This window comes from Bombina bombina, chromosome 1, assembly GCF_027579735.1.
Source record: "Bombina bombina isolate aBomBom1 chromosome 1, aBomBom1.pri, whole genome shotgun sequence".
Taxonomy (NCBI): domain Eukaryota; kingdom Metazoa; phylum Chordata; class Amphibia; order Anura; family Bombinatoridae; genus Bombina; species Bombina bombina.
Window position 1 is genome coordinate 229,776,129 of NC_069499.1, and position 18,701 is coordinate 229,794,829.

Sequence of the window (18,701 nt, forward strand, 5' to 3'; positions counted from 1 at the left end):
TTGGCCTCAACTAGCAAAGGCCAGATTCATAAGATTCCAATCAGACAACATGACGACTGTTGCTTACTTCAACCATCAGGGGGGAACAAGGAGTTCCCTGGCGATGAGAGAGGTGACCAAGATCATCAAATGGGCGGAGGATCACTCCTACCACCTGTCTGCGATCCACATCCCAGGAGTGGAAAACTGGGAGGCGGATTATCTGAGTCGTCAGACCTTTCATCCGGGGGAGTGGGAACTCCACCCGGAGGTGTTTGCCCAGTTGACCCAATTATGGGGCATTCCAGACATGGATCTGATGGCGTCTCATCAGAACTTCAAGGTTCCTTGCTACGGGTCCAGATCCAGGGATCCCAAGGCGACTCTAGTGGATGCATTAGTGGCGCCTTGGACTTTCAACCTAGCTTATGCGTTTCCACCGTTCCTTCTCATTCCCAGGCAGGTAGCCAGGATCAAACAGGAGAAGGCCTCGGTGATTTTGATAGCTCCTGCGTGGCCACGCAGGACTTGGTATGCAGACCTGGTGAATATGTCATCGGCTCCACCATGGAAGCTACCTTTGAGACAGGATCTTCTAGTACAAGGTCCATTCGAACATCCAAATCTAGTTTCTCTGCAGCTGACTGCTTGGAAATTGAACGCTTGATTTTGTCTAAGCGTGGGTTTTCGGATTCTGTGATAGATACTCTGGTACAAGCCAGAAAACCTGTGACTAGAAAGATTACCATAAAATATGGAAAAGATATATCTGTTGGTGTGAATCCAAGGGATTCTCATGGAGTAAGATTAAAATTCCTAGGATCCTTTCCTTTCTCCAAGAAGGTTTGGATAAGGGATTATCAGCGAGTTCTCTAAAAGGACAGATTTCTGCTTTATCTGTCTTGTTACACAAACGACTGGCAGCTGTGCCAGATGTTCAAGCTTTTGTTCAGGCTTTGGTCAGGATCAAGCCTGTTTACAGACCCTTGACTCCTCCCTGGAGTCTAAATTTGGTTCTTTCAGTTCTTCAAGGGTTTCCGTTTGAACCCTTACATTCCATAGATATCAAGTTGTTATCTTGGAAAGTTCTGTTTTTGGTTGCTATTCTTCTGCTAGAAGAGTTTCTGAATTATCTGCTCTGCAGTGTAATCCGCCCTATCTGGTGTTCCATTCAGATAAGGTTGTTTTGCGTACTAAACCTGGTTTCCTTCCAAAGGTTGTTTCCAACAAGAATATTAACCAGGAAATAGTTGTGCCTTCTTTGTGTCCGAATCCAGTTTCAAAGAAGGAACGCTTGTTACACAATTTAGATGTAGTCCGTGCTTTAAAGTTCTATTTAGAAGCAACAAAGGATTTCAGACAAACGTCTTCTCTGTTTGTAGTTTATTCTGGCAAGAGGAGAGGTCAAAAAAGCTACTGCTACCTCTCTTTCCTTTTGGCTGAAAAGCATCATACGATTGGCTTACGAGACTGCCGGACGGCAGCCTCCTGAACGAATCACAGCTCACTCTACTAGGGCTGTGGCTTCCACATGGCTTCAAGAACGAGGCTTCTGTTGATCAGATATGTAAGGCAGCGACCTGGTCTTCTCTGCACACTTTGTCCAAATTCTACAAATTTGATACTTTTGCTTCTTCGGAGGCTATTTTTGGGAGAAAGGTTTTGCAAGCCGTGGTGCCTTCTGTTTAGGTAACCTGATTTGCTCCCTCCCTTCATCCGTGTCCTAAAGCTTTGGTATTGGTTCCCACAAGTAATGGATGACACCGTGGACCGGACACACCAATGTTGGAGAAAACAGAATTTATGCTTACCTGATAAATTACTTTCTCCCATGGTGTGTCCGGTCCACGGCCCGCCCTGGTTTTTTAATCAGGTTTGAAGAATTTCTTTCTCTATACACTACAGTCACCACGGCACACTATAGTTTCTCCTTTTTTTCTCCTAACCGTCGGTCGAATGACTGGGGGGGCGGAGCCTCGGAGGGACTATATGGACAGCTCTTGCTGTGTGCTCTCCTTGCCTTTCCCTGTGGGGGAGGAGAATATCCCACAAGTAATGGATGACACCGTGGACCGGACACACCGTTGGAGAAAGTAATTTATCAGGTAAGCATAAATTCTGTTTTTTTATGTAAACTTCAGTCACCTTTGCACCTTATAGTTTCTCCTTTTCTTCCTTGGACTTCGGTCGAATGACTGGGGGGTGGAGTTAAGTGGGGAGCTATATAAACAGCTCTGCTGTGGTGCTCTCTTTGCTACTTCCTGCCAGGAAGGACAATATCCCACAAGTTAGGATGAATCTGTGGACTCGGTACATCGCAAAAAGAAATTTATCAGGTAAGCATAAATTCTGTTTTTGCTCAATCCTCCAGGTTTAAGGAAATATGCTGCGGAATATGTTGGTGCATTATAAATAAAGTATAATAATTAATAATAGTGGGTGCATCACCTGGCTGATTTTACTTACCACCCTGCTAAAAGTTTAGCCAATATTAAAGGGACATTAAACCCCAAAATTTAGAGAATAACATTTTTAAAAAGTTTCCAATTTACTTATATTATCAAATGTATTTCATTCTCATGTTATTCTTTGTTTGAGATACCTAGGTAGGTAGCGTGTACATGCCTGAAGCACTACATGACAGGAAATAGTGCTGCCATCTAGTGGTCTCGCTAATGTATAACATTGTTGCTAAACTGCTGCCAAATAGTGCTGCAGACACGTGCACACTCTTGTGCTTACATTTCTGCTTTTCAAATAAGGATAACAAGAAAACAAAGAAAATATGTTAATAGAACATTTTAAACAACTTTCTAATTTTACTAAATTTGGATTGTATGTTCCTTTAAGCTACACACAATATGTATGTATTCTCCAAATAAAATTTTGCCAGCCGTGTCGCATTATGAAGTATCTGGGTGGGGGCATTGAAATATTTTCTAATATTATTATATAATTTTCTGCAATCTTAAACACAAATTAATTGTATAATTTAAAGGGATACTGAGCCAAAATGTTTTCTTTTATGATTCATATAGAGCGTGCAATTTTAAGCAACTTTCTAATTTACTCCTATTATCAATGTTTCTTCGTTCTCTTGCTATCTTTATTTGAAAAAGTAGGCATCTAGGCTAAGGAGCCAGCCAATTTTTGGTTTGGTACGCTGGACAGCACTTGTTTATTGGTGGGTGAATTTATCCAACAATTAGCAAGAACAACCCAGGTTGTTCACCAAAAATGGTCCGGCTTCTAAACTTTCTTGCTTTTCAAGTAAAGATAGCAAGAGAACAAAGAACAATTGATAATTGGAGTAAATTAGAAACTTGCTTTAAATTGCATGCTCTATCTGAATCACGAAAGAAAAAAAATGGGTTCATTTTTAATATTACCTAATTTTAGCTTAATATTAACGAATATTTTAGCCGTGTGGTCAGTAAATTCAGCTGGTTGGTGGAATTGCTAAAAAAAGGTCCTGGGGAGCACTCTGTATATGTTTATATGTAAATACATAATTTGTTGTATTTTGTAGAATTAGCAACTTTCTTTCCTAAAGAATGATTTTTTTGTTATTAATAGACTGCAAATGGAAATGTTGAGGCAAAAGTCGTCTGTTTCTACAGGAGGAGGGACATATCGACTACACTCATATCTCTAGCAGACAAACATGCCAGTAAGTAAATTGGAGAGAAATGCAGTAACATTACTTTTTTTTTTTTTTAAAGTTTGCTATTTACTTTTAAAATCACATTTGGTTAATTCTTTTTGTATTTTTGGTTGAAGAGCATACTTTTGTTTAAATTATATTTATTAAATGCTAAGGTTTATGAAAATCCAGTGAGAGCAGCCTTTTTGGATTAGAAAAGAGCTGTGCATATCAAGTTTTCGATATGTGTGTATATATAATGTGTGTGTGTATATATGTGTGTATATATGTGTGTATATATATATATATATATGTGTGTGTGTGTATGTATATATATATATGTGTATATATATATATATATATATATATATATATATATATTTATCTCTATCTATCTGAGAAGTGTCAGAAGGTTCGGATAGTCCTTAGAGGGTATGTTTCCTTTAAGAGAGGACTGGATTTTTAATGAATCATATAAACCTCTCAGAGTATTGATGAAAGTTAGTCTGGAGATTCAGGGAAAGTTTTTCTGTGAAGCCATCCAATTTATCTAACAGCTCCTGAGCGATCAGTGTTAACAAGTTACACTGCTTGCTTTCCACACTTGGGTCCCTGTCAGAGCATCGCTACAAGGCTGTCACACTTGAGAGGCTGTATATGTTCCTCAGCATGGATCCTGGAGGGTAAGTCTGTGTTATTTTAATATAGCAGGGACGCCTTATAAAGGGTCACAGTGTGACTCCTCTATACCTCAGTAGGATGAAGGGTTAATATCTCCTCAGTGGGAGTTTATTGGGAACCGTTTGGGGAGTTTATATACTGCTTTAACATTTGTAAAAAACGTTTTCAGGGCTCATTTAGACTGTGTACTTTTGTTTGGAGCAGGCAGATTTCACTATCACTTTGTAAGTTGCGCAGCTCCTAATAGCTTTACACACTTTTTCATAGCAGGGGAGGTCCTGCCTAATGCACCATGTGACCGAGTGCGGCTAATTACTATTGGGAATATAACTCCTGGCCAGCAGGAGGCGGCACCTCCCTTCCCTCCAACCCCAGTCATTCTCTTTGCCTACGTTAAGACTCCCTTTCAGAACTTATCGAGGTGGAGTCTCCCCTCGAGGATATTAAGGAGAGAATTAAAGCTTTAAGAGTAGCTAATTTTTTTCCTATATATATAAATTTTTTATTCAGTTTCAAAAGTATAAGTAACAATTGGGGACACGCAGGACCCCTGCTCCAATAGACCCAAACAAGTAGCACGGACACGCAGGTCCAGTTAAGGTTATTGTCAAGACATTGATAAAATACAATACTTTTTGGGAAAGGGGATCAAAAGGGAGGAATGGGTAAAATGAGGGCGTTTGGGGTGAAAATAGTTCACCTAAATAGAACCCTGATGTAGATTAAGTTTTAATACTCCAAAAGCAATTATAGGAGACATGTGAAGTAAATAGAGACTCTTAGAACAAAACCTTTTGTACGACAACTAAACACAGCAGCCTGAAAGAGGAGATAACATATATTGGGAGGTTGTTAAAAGATCTTAAGGCTGTACCTAGCACACACTGTACACAGCCCACAGCGTATCTAACACTCACTGTACCTAGGACAGTATTACCTAGTACACACTGCACCTAGCACACGCAGTGCCTGTCCCATACTGTACCTAGCCCACACTGTACCTAGCACACACAGTACCCAGCCCACACAATACCTAGTATATATAGTACCTAGCACACACTGTGCCTAGTGCACCCTGTACCTAGTGCATGCAATACCTAGCACACACAGTGCCTAACGTGTATAGAACCTAGCCCACATTGTACCTAGCCCACACCGTACCTAACGTGTATAGAACTTGGCACACACAGTACCTAACATATGGAACCTAGCCCACCCAGTGCCTAGCCCACCCAGTGCCTAGCATATATAGTACCTAGCCCACATAGTACCTAGCCCACATAGTACCTAGCCCACATAGTACCTAGCCCATATAGTACCTAGCACAAAAAGAGTCGTTAAAAGATCTTAAGGCTGTACCTAGCACACACTGTACACAGCCCACAGCGTATCTAACACTCACTGTACCTAGGACAGTATTACCTAGTACACACTGCACCTAGCACACGCAGTGCCTGTCCCATACTGTACCTAGCACACACTGTACCCAGCCCACACAACACCTAGTATATATAGTACCTAGCACACACTGTACCTAGTGCACCCTGTACCTAGTGCATGCAATACCTAGCACACACAGTGCCTAACGTGTATAGTACCTAGCCCACACAGTACCTAGCCCACACAGTACCTAGCCCACACAGTACCTAGCCCACACTGTGCCTAACGTGTATAGAACTTAGCACACACAGTACCTAACATATGGAACCTAGCCCACCCAGTGCCTAGCCCACATAGTACCTAGCCCACATAGTACCTAGCCCACATAGTACCTAGCCCACATAGTACCTAGCCCACATAGTACCTAGCCCACATAGTACCTAGCCCACATAGTACCTAGCCCACATAGTACCTAGCCCACATAGTACCTAGCCCACATAGTACCTAGCCCACATAGTACCTAGCCCACATAGTACCTAGCACCCACCGTACCTAGCACCCACCGTACCTAGCACACTCTGTACCTAGCACAGGCAGTACCTAGCACAGGCAGTACCTAGCACATAATATACAGGTATACCTCACTTTACAGCGATTCGCTAATACATCGCTTTGTGGAGCTGAAGTTCAACCTCCAAGGATTTTGAAACAGTGCTGTAATCATCGTGAGATTGCGAGAAAAGTGAATGGCACTATTTTGTTATGCTTAGTTCACTCTGTTAACAGCATTGCAGTACAATCTTTGTCTCAGTGCTATAGTCTGGCAAATTTTACTACAGTAATTGTCACTATTTTACAGGTACAGTATTTTTTGTATACTTGCTGTGCTAGTGTTAAACTAAACATAGCACTATTGCACCCCTAATATATGTTAGCTCAAACATGTTTTCAAGGTTTTAAACACTGAAAAGAAAGCTAAAACTGCCTTGTTTCACTGTAAGGCGGTTTTCACTTTACAGCGGGGCTCCGGTCCCTAACCCGTTGTATGAGCGGGGTATACCTGTACCTAGCACTCACTAAACCTAGCACGGACATTACCTACCCTCCAGGACAGGCAGAACTAAGAATCAGAAAATGTATAGATAATTACCAAGTATCAAATATTGTACACAGTATTAACTATAGTGATAACCCCAGAACATATAACCATAAGTATGAAATAGGTTATGTAATTCTAAAATATATTAGGTATAGCATAAAGACTTCAAGAAGGGAACTTATCCAGGCATAGGGACTTTATACTGTGTTGAATTCAGTAGAGTATAGGGTAGTAAATTACTCGCGGCTGCCAACCGCAGGGCTCAAGTTAAGCCAGGGACTCCATAATGCCAACCAATATAGGATCTCTATATTTATAAGTCCCTTATAAAAAAAACTAACTATATGTACTTAAGTGGGATTAATTAGACTGTATTGAAGGCAAATGCAGCTTATGGCGATATGTCCCTAAACATTATATAAAAGATTGTTATGCTTAAAAATATATGAGCACATCAAGCCCTAATTTTTTAAGTGACGTTATAATCATAACCTGTGAGTGAAACAAGAGGACTAAAGCAATCTTGTAAATGAACAGAAAATTCCCACAATGTGGTAAAAAGTCCTGACACTAAGAGTCTAACGCTAACTTTGGATGGTAGGACACATTAGATAAGTAGGTACTCATTAACAACAAGCCAGAGAAAACACTGTCTTATGATAGGTTGCGTGGGAGGCCTAGAACCCCTAGAAAGTAATGTTCAGCTGAACTGTAACTTTAGGAACAGGCTTATATAAAACAATACTAAACATACAATATTGACTGAACCATATAAACATCATACAGAGTTAGATGCAGATAATTTTTTTTTTTTTTTTTTAGCTGCAATAGTGATCAGGATCATAGCATGAATTAACATCCGAACTTAAGGGTAAATTAAAGCTACAATCATAGCGGACATATAAACATGTAATTGCGCATCTATAAGCTATGGTAAAAACAAATTAGTTTTGAATGTTAATGTCTCCCAAACATCAGACATAGTTATTATTATGGTAAAACTAAACTGAACTGTGTAGGATTGTGTCCCAGAAGTATAGTCCTATTTAGCAGTAAGGGAAGGGCAATAGGTAGTTATGGCGTAGTTTGTTGTCCGCATATATTTACTGCTGATGATCTTATGTTGCCAGTCTTGCAGCAGTATGAGGGATTCAAGGAACCAAACTGCCTTTTACTGTCTGTAACAGACCCTCCAACTACAATCGGGCAAAGGCTTGGATCAAGATCGATATTTATATGGCCGGGTTGGGCTCCTAACATCGTGGCAACTCTGATTTCTCCAACATAGGTGTGTCCGGTCCACGGCGTCATCCTTACTTGTGGGATATTCTCTTCCCCAACAGGAAATGGCAAAGAGCCCAGCAAAGCTGGTCACATGATCCCTCCTAGGCTCCGCCTACCCCAGTCATTCTCTTTGCCGTTGTACAGGCAACATCTCCACGGAGATGGCTTAGAGTTTTTTAGTGTTTAACTGTAGTTTTTATTATTCAATCAAGAGTTTGTTATTTTAAAATAGTGCTGGTATGTACTATTTACTCTGAAACAGAAAAGAGATGAAGATTTCTGTTTGTATGAGGAAAATGATTTTAGCAACCGTTACTAAAATCCATGGCTGTTCCACACAGGACTGTTGAGAGGAATTAACTTCAGTTGGGGGAACAGTGAGCAGTCTTTTGCTGCTTGAGGTATGACACATTCTAACAAGACGATGTAATGCTGGAAGCTGTCATTTTCCCTATGGGATCCGGTAAGCCATTTTTATTCACACAGTAAATAAGGGCTTCACAAGGGCTTATTAAGACTGTAGACATTTTCTGGGCTAAATCGATCATATTTACACATATTTAGCCTTGAGGAATCATTTAATCTGGGTATTTTTTGTAAAATAATATCGGCAGGCACTGTTTTAGACTGTAAAGGGGTTACATATAAAAACGGCTCCGGTTCCGTTATTTTAAGGGTTAAAGCTTCCAAATTTGGTGTGCAATACTTTTAAGGCTTTAAGACACTGTGGTGAAATTTTGGTGAATTTTGAACAATTCCTTCATACTTTTTCGCAATTGCAGTAATAAAGTGTGTTCAGTTTAAAATTTAAAGTGACAGTAACGGTTTTATTTTAAAACGTTTTTTGTGCTTTGTTATCAAGTTTATGCCTGTTTAACATGTCTGAACTACCAGATAGATTGTGTTCTGACTGTGGGGAAGCCAAGGTTCCTTCTCATTTAAATAGATGTGATTTATGTCATAATAAATTTAGTAAAAATGATGCCCAAGATGATTCCTCAAGTGAGGGGAGTAAGCATGGTACTGCATCATCCCCTCCTTCGTCTACACCAGTTTTGCCCATACAGGAGGCCCCTAGTACATCTAGCGCGCCAATACTCCTTACTATGCAACAATTAACGGCTGTAATGGATAATTCTATCAAAAACATTTTAGCCAATATGCCCACTTGTCAGCGAAAGCGCGACTGCTCTGTTTTAGAAAATACTGAAGAGCATGAGGCCGTTGATGATATTGTTTCTGAAGGGCCCCTACACCAGTCTGAGGGGGCCAGGGAGGTTTTGTCTGAGGGAGAAATTTCAGATTCAGGAAAAATTTCTCAACAAGCTGAACCTGATGTGATTACTTTTAAATTTAAGTTGGAACATCTCCGCGCTCTGCTTAAGGAGGTGTTATCCAATTTGGATGATTGTGATTATCTGGTCATTCCAGAAACACTATGTAAAATGGACAAGTTCCTAGAGGCCCCGGGGCCCCCCGAAGCTTTTCCTATACTCAAGCGGGTGGCGTACATTGTTAATAAAGAATGGGACAGGCCCGGTGTACCTTTCGTACCTCCCCCCATATTTAAAAAATTGTTTCCTATAGTCGACCCCAGAAAGGACTTATGGCAGACAGTCCCCAAGGTCGAGGGGGCGGTTTCTACTCTAAACAAGCGCACCACTATACCCATAGAAGATAGTTGTGCTTTCCAAGATCCTATGGATAAAAAATTAGAAGGTTTGCTAAAAAAGATGTTTGTTCAGCAAGGTTACCTTCTACAACCAATTGCATGCATTGTCCCTGTCACTACAGCCGCGTGTTTCTGGTGCGATGAGCTAGAAAAGGCGATTATTAGTAATTCTTCTTCTTATGAGGAGATTATGGACAGAATTCGTGCTCTTAAATTGGCTAATTCTTTCACCCTAGACGCCACCTTGCAATTGGCTAGGTTAGCGGCGAAAAATTCTGGGTTTGCTATTGTGGCGCGCAGAGCGCTTTGGTTAAAATCTTGGTCAGCGGATGCGTCTTCCAAGAACAAATTGTTTGACATTCCTTTCAAGGGGAAAACACTGTTTGGCCCTGACTTGAAAGAGTTTATCTTTGATATCACTGGGGGCAAGGGCCACGCCCTTCCTCAGAATAGGTCTTTCAAGGCCAAAAATAAACCTAATTTTCGTCCCTTTCGCAGAAACGGACCAGCCCCAAGTGCTACGTCCTCTAAGCAGGAGGGTAATACTTCTCAAGCCAATCCAGCCTGGAGACCAAGGCAAGGCTGGAACAAAGGAAAGCAGGCCAAGAAACCTGCCACTGCTCCCAAGACAGCATGAGATGCGGGCCCCCGATCCGGGACCGGATTTGGTGGGGGGCAGACTCTCTCTCTTCACTCAGGCTTGGGCAAGAGATGTTCTGGATCCTTGGGCGCTAGAAATAGTCTTCCAAGGTTATCTTCTGGAAGTGATTCATCCTGTTCCATTAAAAGAACGAGGGATGGGGTTCTACTCCAATCTGTTCGTAGTTCCCAAAAAAGAGGGAACGTTCAGACCAATCTTAGATCTCAAGATCCTAAACAAGTTTCTCAAGGTTCCATCGTCCAAAATGGAAACCATTCGAACAATCCTTCCATCCAGAAAGGTCAATTCTTGACCACGGTGGATTTAAAGGATGCGTATCTACATATTCCTGTCCACAAGGAACATCATCGGTTCCTAAGGTTCGCATTCCTGGACAAGCATTACCAGTTCGTGGCGCTTCCTTTCGGATTAGCCACTGTTCCAAGGATTTTCACAAAGGTACTAGGGTCCCTTCTGGCGGTGCTAAGACCAAGGGGCATTGCTGTAGTACCTTACTTGGACGACATTCTGATTCAAGCGTCGTCCCTTCCTCAAGCAAAGGCTCACACGGACATAGTCCTGGCCTTTCTCAGATCTCACGGATGGTAAGTGAACGTGGAAAAGAGTTCTCTATCTCCGTCGACAAGAGTTCCCTTCTTGGGAACAATAATAGACTCCTTAGAAATGAGGATTTTTCTGACAGAGACCAGAAAAACAAAACTTCTAAACTCTTGTCGGATACTTCCTTCCGTTCCTCTTCCTTCCATAGCACAGTGCATGGAAGTGATAGGTTTGATGGTAGCGGCAATGGACATAGTTCCTTTTGCGCGCATTCATCTAAGACCATTTCAATTGTGTATGCTCAGTCAGTGGAATGGGGACTATACAGACTTGTCTCCGAAGATACAAGTAAATCAGAGGACCAGAGACTCACTCCGTTGGTGGCTGTCCCTGGACAACCTGTCGCTAGGGGTGACCTCCCGCAGACCAGAGTGGGTCATTGTCACGACCGACGCCAGTCTGATGGGCTGGGGCGCGGTCTGGGGATCCCTGAAAGCTCAGGGTCTTTGGTCTCGGGAAGAATCTCTTCTACCGATAAATATTCTGGAACTGAGAGCGATATTCAATGCTCTCAAGGCTTGGCCTCAGCTAGCGAGGGCCAAGTTCATACGGTTTCAATCAGACAACATGACGACTGTTGCGTACATCAACCATCGGGGGGAACAAGGAGTTCCCTGGCGATGGAAGAAGTGACCAAAATCATTCAATGGGCGGAGACTCGCTCCTGCCACCTGTCTGCAATCCACATCCCAGGAGTGGAAACTTGGGAAGCGGATTTTCTGATTCGTCAGACATTGCATCCGGGGGTGTGGGAACTCCATCCGGAAATCTTTGCCCAAATCACTCAACTGTGGGGCATTCCAGACATGGATCTGATGGCCTCTCGTCAGAACTTCAAGGTTCCTTGCTACGGGTCCAGATCCAGGGATCCCAAGGCGACTCTAGTAGATGCACTAGTAGCACCTTGGACCTTCAACCTAGCTTATGTATTCCCGCCGTTTCCTCTCATCCCCAGGCTGGTAGCCAGGATCAATCAGGAGAGGGCGTAGGTGATCTTGATAGCTCCTGCGTAACCACGCAGGACTTGGTAGGCAGATCTGGTGAATATGTCATCGGCTTCACCATGGAAGCTACCTTTGAGACGAGACCTTCTTGTTCAAGGTCCGTTCGAACATCCGAATCTGGTCCTACTCCAGCTGACTGCTTGGAGATTGAACGCTTGATCTTATCAAAGCGAGGGTTCTCAGATTCTGTTATTGATACTCTTGTTCAGGCCAGAAAGCCTGTAACTAGAAAAATTTACCACAAAATATGGAAAAAATATATCTGTTGGTGTGAATCTAAAGGATTCCCTTGGGACAAGGTAAAGATTCCTAGGATTCTATCCTTTCTTCAAGAAGGATTGGAGAAAGGATTATCTGCAAGTTCCTTGAAGGGACAGATTTCTGCCTTGTCTGTGTTACTTCACAAAGAGCTGGCAGCTGTGCCAGATGTTCAAGCCTTTGTTCAGGCTCTGGTTAGAATCAAGCCTGTTTACAAACCTTTGACTCCTCCTTGGAGTCTCAACTTAGTTCTTTCAGTTCTTCAGGGGGTTCCGTTTGAACCCTTACATTCCGTTGATATTAAGTTATTATCTTGGAAAGTTTTGTTTTTGGCTGCAATTTCTTCCGCTAGAAGAGTTTCAGAATTATCTGCTCTGCAGTGTTCTCCTCCTTATCTGGTGTTCCATGCAGATAAGGTGGTTTTACGTACTAAACCTGGTTTTCTTCCAAAAGTTGTTTCTAACAAAAACATTAACCAGGAGATAGTCGTGCCTTCTTTGGGTCCGAAACCAGTTTCGAAGAAGGAACGTTTGTTGCACAATTTGGATGTTGTTCGCGCTCTAAAATTCTATTTAGATGCTACAAAGGATTTTAGACAAACATCTTCCTTGTTTGTTGTTTATTCTGGTAACAGGAGAGGTCAAAAAGCAACTTCTACCTCTCTCTCTTTTTGGATTAAAAGCATCATCAGATTGGCTTACGAGACTGCCGGACGGCAGCCTCCTGAAAGAATCACAGCTCATTCCACTAGGGCTGTGGCTTCCACATGGGCCTTCAAGAACGAGGCTTCTGTTGATCAGATATGTAGGGCAGCGACTTGGTCTTCACTGCACACTTTTACCAAATTTTACAAGTTTGATACTTTTGCTTCTTCTGAGGCTATTTTTTGGGAGAAAGGTTTTGCAAGCCGTGGTGCCTTCCATTTAGGTGACCTGATTTGCTCCCTCCCTTCATCCGTGTCCTAAAGCTTTGGTATTGGTTCCCACAAGTAAGGATGACGCCGTGGACCGGACACACCTATGTTGGAGAAAACAGAATTTATGTTTACCTGATAAATTACTTTCTCCAACGGTGTGTCCGGTCCACGGCCCGCCCTGGTTTTTTAATCAGGTCTGATGATTTATTTTCTTTAACTACAGTCACCACGGTATCATATGGTTTCTCCTATGCAAATTTTCCTCCTTAACGTCGGTCGAATGACTGGGGTAGGCGGAGCCTAGGAGGGATCATGTGACCAGCTTTGCTGGGCTCTTTGCCATTTCCTGTTGGGGAAGAGAATATCCCACAAGTAAGGATGACGCCGTGGACCGGACACACCGTTGGAGAAAGTAATTTATCAGGTAAACATAAATTCTGTTTTTGTAAATAATTGTGCTTTCTGCCATATGGGGCTTCTTAGAGCTTAGGATAGACTCTCTCATTCCTTGGTGTGATCCATCTGTTTGTCTATCCTCTTCTCATGCCTCAGTGCCAGGAACTAGGAACCACTTGTCCCTTAGTGTGGTGGCGATATCGCTCACAGCCGTTGACTCGGTTTTTAGTTGTGAAGCCATAATAAGTTTTATCACGCTGCAAACACCTCCTTGGCTATAGGGCTCAGCATCAGTAGTTTCACTGTTTGTAACTCGCCACAGACTTTGCCATAGTGTAGGGGATTTAGTATGTTCCTCCTCGGGGATATCGTAGGTTTTGCCTAAACATCCCTCTACTAACTGGTGAAGCTTAAGAAAATGTTCCTCTAGCATCCTGAGCAGTGTTGCTTCCAAATTCTGCATCTCCATATTTGAATGAGCCTTGCAAACTAGCTTGTTCTGTTCTACCTGGATCACCAGGATGGGGGATGGGGAGCCCGACACGAGGACGTCGCCTAGGATTTAGTTTTAAAGTTTGGCCTGCGTTATCACCTTTAGGGGCCTTTTATCTGTCACTTATAGGAGGATCTCTCAGGAAGGATTGCAATATAAACCTATAACCTTATAAAACATTTATAACACATTGTCACACCAAGTCTGTTTCTAGTTAATTGGCCATCTGTATGTTGCTGTGATGCCGGTTCACTGTGAGCCGCTGCGTCAAACAGGTCGGATCTTCGTTGAATGCTTTATCGGCTAGCCATAGTGCGGACCCGTTGTGTCTAAACGCAGATAGTGCCCCATTTACTGACAGAGTAGTACTCTCTGAGCCTGAACATGGTGTGTGGTCTCTGTACTAGGCCTATCAGGTACAATCGTCCTTGGTCTACAGTAAGCCTTCTCAGCCTCTTAGTTGGTAATCACCGGTTTCTGCAAACGGGCTATCCAGAGTAGCTCATATAAGGTGGGAAATGGAAAGTGTTTAAATGGCGAAAAGTCAAGAAAAGCTTATATTTTTAAGTTTGGACGGAGCTCCGCCAAAACATGTCTGCTCACTCTGGCCGCTAACTCCGCCCCCGCTAATGTTTTCATCTGTGATGCGAATATTCAGATTATTCGCCTGAATGCTAAGGCTTCAGGTTTTGCTGTCCTAGCCCGCAGGGTTCTCTGGTTGAAATCTTGGTCTGCGGATATGACTTCTAAATCCAGGCTCCTTTCTCTTCTTTTTAAGGGGAAAATCTTATTCAGAACAGGTCTGGGCTCTTATCTCTATGATTACTGGAGGGAAAGGTGCCTTCCTACCTCAGGATAAGAACAGACCTAAGGGACAGCAGTCCTCTAATATTCGCTCATTTCATTAGGACAAATCCCAAGATCTCAATCTTCGTCCAAACCCGAGCAGCCCAAGAGCACTTGGATGCCTGCTCAGTCCTGGAACAAGTCCAAACAGATAAAGAAGCCCGCATGTAGGGGTGGCCCAGGATCGGGTTGAGTAGGGGGCAAATTGACGCCTTTTTCAGACGTTTGGTTTCAGGATCCTTGGGTATTGGAAGTTGTATCTCAGGGATACCGGATAGGATTCAAATCTCATCCCCCCAGGGGCAGATTCCTACTCTCCAGACTGTCTACAAGACCAGAGAAGAGGACAGTCTTTTTAGATTGTGTATGGGATCTAGTCTCCTTAGGAGTAATTATCCCGGTACCTGCTTCAGAAAGGTCTGGAATTCTATTCCAACACCTTCGTGGTTCCCAAAAAGGAGGGAACTTTTCGTCCAATTCTGGACTTGAAGTGACTAAACAAATTTCTAAGTGTCCCCTCCTTCAAGATGGAGACAATAAGATCAATCCTTCCCCTGGTTCAGGAAGGGCAGTTTATGACTACCATAGATCTGAAGCATGCATTCCTTCACTTTCCGATCCACAGGGATCATTTCTAGTTCCTAAGATTTGCCTTTCTGGATCAGCACTTCCCGTTCATAGCACTTCCGTTTGGCTTAGCTACTGCTTCAAGGATATTCACAAAGATTCTGGGGGCTCTTCTAGCAGTGGCCAAAACCCGAGGTATAGCAGTAGCTCCTTACCTGGACAATGTCTTGGTAAAGGCACCATCTTTTCGTCTAGCAAGGGATCACTAAGATTTTTTTCAAGTCTTCTTCTTTCACATGGATGGAAGATAAACTTGGAAAAGAGTTCTCTTACTCCAGATACCAGAGTGAATTTCCTGGGCACAGTTAGACTCGGTGTCCATGAAGATCTTTCTAACAGATCAGAGACGTTGCAAGCTAACAGCATGTCTTGGCCTCCTTGAGACCTTTGGTGGCCCAGTGTATGGAGGTGATTGGTCTCATGGTGTCTTGTATGGACATCATTCCCTTTGCCAGATTCCATCTCAGACCTTTTTACAGCTATGCATGCTGAGATAATGGAACGGCGACCATTCCGATCTCACAACAGATAGTTCTGGACAACCTGTTGAAAGACTTGCGTTTTTGGTGGCTCTGTCAAGATCACCTGTCCCAAGGCACGTGCTTCTTGAGACCGTCCTGGGAGATTGTGACTATGGATGCCAGTCTATCTGGGTGGGGAGCCGTTTAGGATGCCAGAAAGGCACAGGGGCTGTGGGCTCAGGAGAAGTCAAATCTTCCGATCAATATCTTGGAACTCCGGGCAATCTTCAGTGCTCTGAGGGCTTGGCCCCTCCTGGGTTCGTCCCAGTTTATCAGATTCCAATCAGACAATATAACTTCAGTAGCCTACATCAACCATCAGGGAGGAACGAGAAGTTCTTTAGCGTTGAGAGAAGTATCTCACATCCTAGAATGGGCGGAGACCCACAACTGTTCGCTGTCAGCGATCCACTTTCCTGGTGTGGAAAACTGGAAGGCAGACTTTAACAGGCAATATTTTCACCCAGGGGTCTTAGCAGAAATATGCAGCAGATGGGGGATGCCGGAGATAGACCTCATGGCCTCCGGTCTCAATGCCAAACTACCCAAGTATGGGTCGAGATTGAGGGATCCTCAAGCGTTTCTTACAGATGCCCTAGCGGTTCCATGGAGGGCCAGACTCTTTCCTCCATTACTTTTTCTCCCTCGTGTGATGGCCCGCATAAAACAAGAGCAAGCATCAGTGATTCCAATTGCTCTATCCTTGCAGCGAAATACTTGGTTCGCGGATCTGGTGAGGATGTCCTCATCTTCTCCATGGAGGTTACCTTGTTGCAGGGACCTGCTGATACAGGGTCCTTTGCTTCATTAAAATCTAGATCTGAGGCTGACTGCGTGGAGATTGAACGCTTAGTCTTAGCCAGGAGAAGTTTCTCTGAGAGTGTCATCGACACTTTGAAATCAAGCTCGCAAGCCAGTTACTCAACACATCTACCATAAGGTGTGGTGGACTTGCCTGCACTGGTGTGATTAGCAGAGCTTCTGGATGTGCAGTTCTTCGTTAAGGCCCTGACTAGGATCAAACCTTTGTTTATAAGGTTGGCTCTGCCATGGAGTCTAAATCTTATTCTTCGTGTGTTGCAGAAGACTCTGTTTGAGCCCATGCATAATGTAGACATTAATCTGTTATCTTGGAAGGTTTTGTTTCTATTGGCTATTACCTCTGCTCTCAGATTCTGAGATTTCTACCATGTATTTCATGCCGATAAGGCAGTTTTACGTACTAAGTTAGATTTCCTTCCTAAGGTGGTGTCAGATCGCAACATTATTCAAGAGATTGTTGTTTCTTCCTTGTGTACCAATCATTCTTTGGCCAAGGAGCATCTGCTTCACAATCTAGATGTGGTTCGTGCCTTGAAGTTCTACCTTCAGGCTTCTAAGGTGTTCAGAGAATCTTCATCTTTATTTGTCATTTATGCAGGTAAACGTAGGGGTCAGGCGGCCACTACGTCTTCCCTGTCTTTCTGGTTGAGGAGTGTCATCCACCTATCTTCTGAGACGGCGGGACAACAGCTTCCTGAGAGGATTGCGGCTCATTCCACTAGAGCAGTGGCTTCTTCCAGGGCTTTCTTTTTTATTTTTTTTAAATACATTTTTATTAAGACAATCGGGTAAATACATAGTAAGAAAAAAGAAGGCAGGTGTAAACCATTACAGCAAAACAGTCTCACTTCATCTTGGATACAAAGTTAAGATTGGTAAATAAATCTTACAGGGTTGGGCATGCAATTGGTAGATGCTAAATACACTTAGAGTTGCCTTTATGTATCCAGTTATTGTAATGAGGTAAGGTTACCTGTACTTAAACGCATTGTCTTCATTTTACAGTTTTGAGAAATAACAATAAAATAAAATTATTCAACGAAACATACAACTCAGAATTATTTAGGACATAATTGTCAAGTCTGTTATCTACAGTGGAGTTATTAAATACCTGTATAAAATATTTTGAGCTAGGATGGACATAAGGAGGACACAGTCTTCCTGGGCTTTTAAAAAACAAAGCCTCAATGGATCAGATTTATAAGGCTGCTACCTGGTGGTCCTTACATACTTTTTTGTAACTTTGACAAGTTTGATGTGTTTGCTTCGGCTGAGAGAGGTTTTGCAGGATGTGGTGCCCTCAGATTAGGGTACGCCTCTTTGTTGTTTCCTGCCGTTATTCCTTCAGTGTCCTCTGGAGCTTGGGTATAGTTTTTCCCAACAGTAAGGAATGAAGTCGTAGACTCTTCCTGCCTTATGGAAAGAAAACAAAATTTATGCTTACCAGATCAATTCCTTTCTTTCCTTTCTTTTTCCACGACCCCGCCCATAGGTTATTCTTTGTTTGGGCGGCTCCCTTTTATTTATTTTTTTTATTTTTTTCCCTGCCAGGAAAGAAAGGAATTTATCTGGTAAGCATAAATTTAGTTTTTTTGGTGGTCGGATCATGTTTATTTCAGGCATTTAGAATTTCTAGGCTTATGCAAGATGGTTTGAATAATGGTTTATCTGCCAGTTCTTTAACCCCTTAACGACGCATGTCGTACAGGGTACGTCACACACAAACTGGTCTTTAAAGACCAGCGACGTACCCTGTACGTCGTTGAGGGTTTCAAGCGGCTGGAAGCGATCATGATCGCTTCCAGCCGCTTTCAAGGTA

The 18,701-nt window shown here is 42.8% G+C and overlaps 1 protein-coding gene across 4 annotated transcripts in view; it reads left to right on the forward strand.

The window, feature by feature from the left end:
* The window catches only part of MTA1 (metastasis associated 1), a 732,036-nt gene that overhangs the window by 212,883 nt on the left and 500,452 nt on the right, over positions 1-18,701 (forward strand). For all 4 annotated transcript variants that reach the window (XM_053697863.1, XM_053697862.1, XM_053697866.1 and 1 more), the window contains one exon: positions 3,556-3,649. Coding sequence is in view for 3 of the 4 variants with exons in the window: in XM_053697862.1 (XP_053553837.1) it covers positions 3,556-3,649 (94 nt within the window). In the remaining variant the exon portion in view is untranslated. The remainder of the gene's footprint in view (positions 1-3,555; positions 3,650-18,701) is intronic.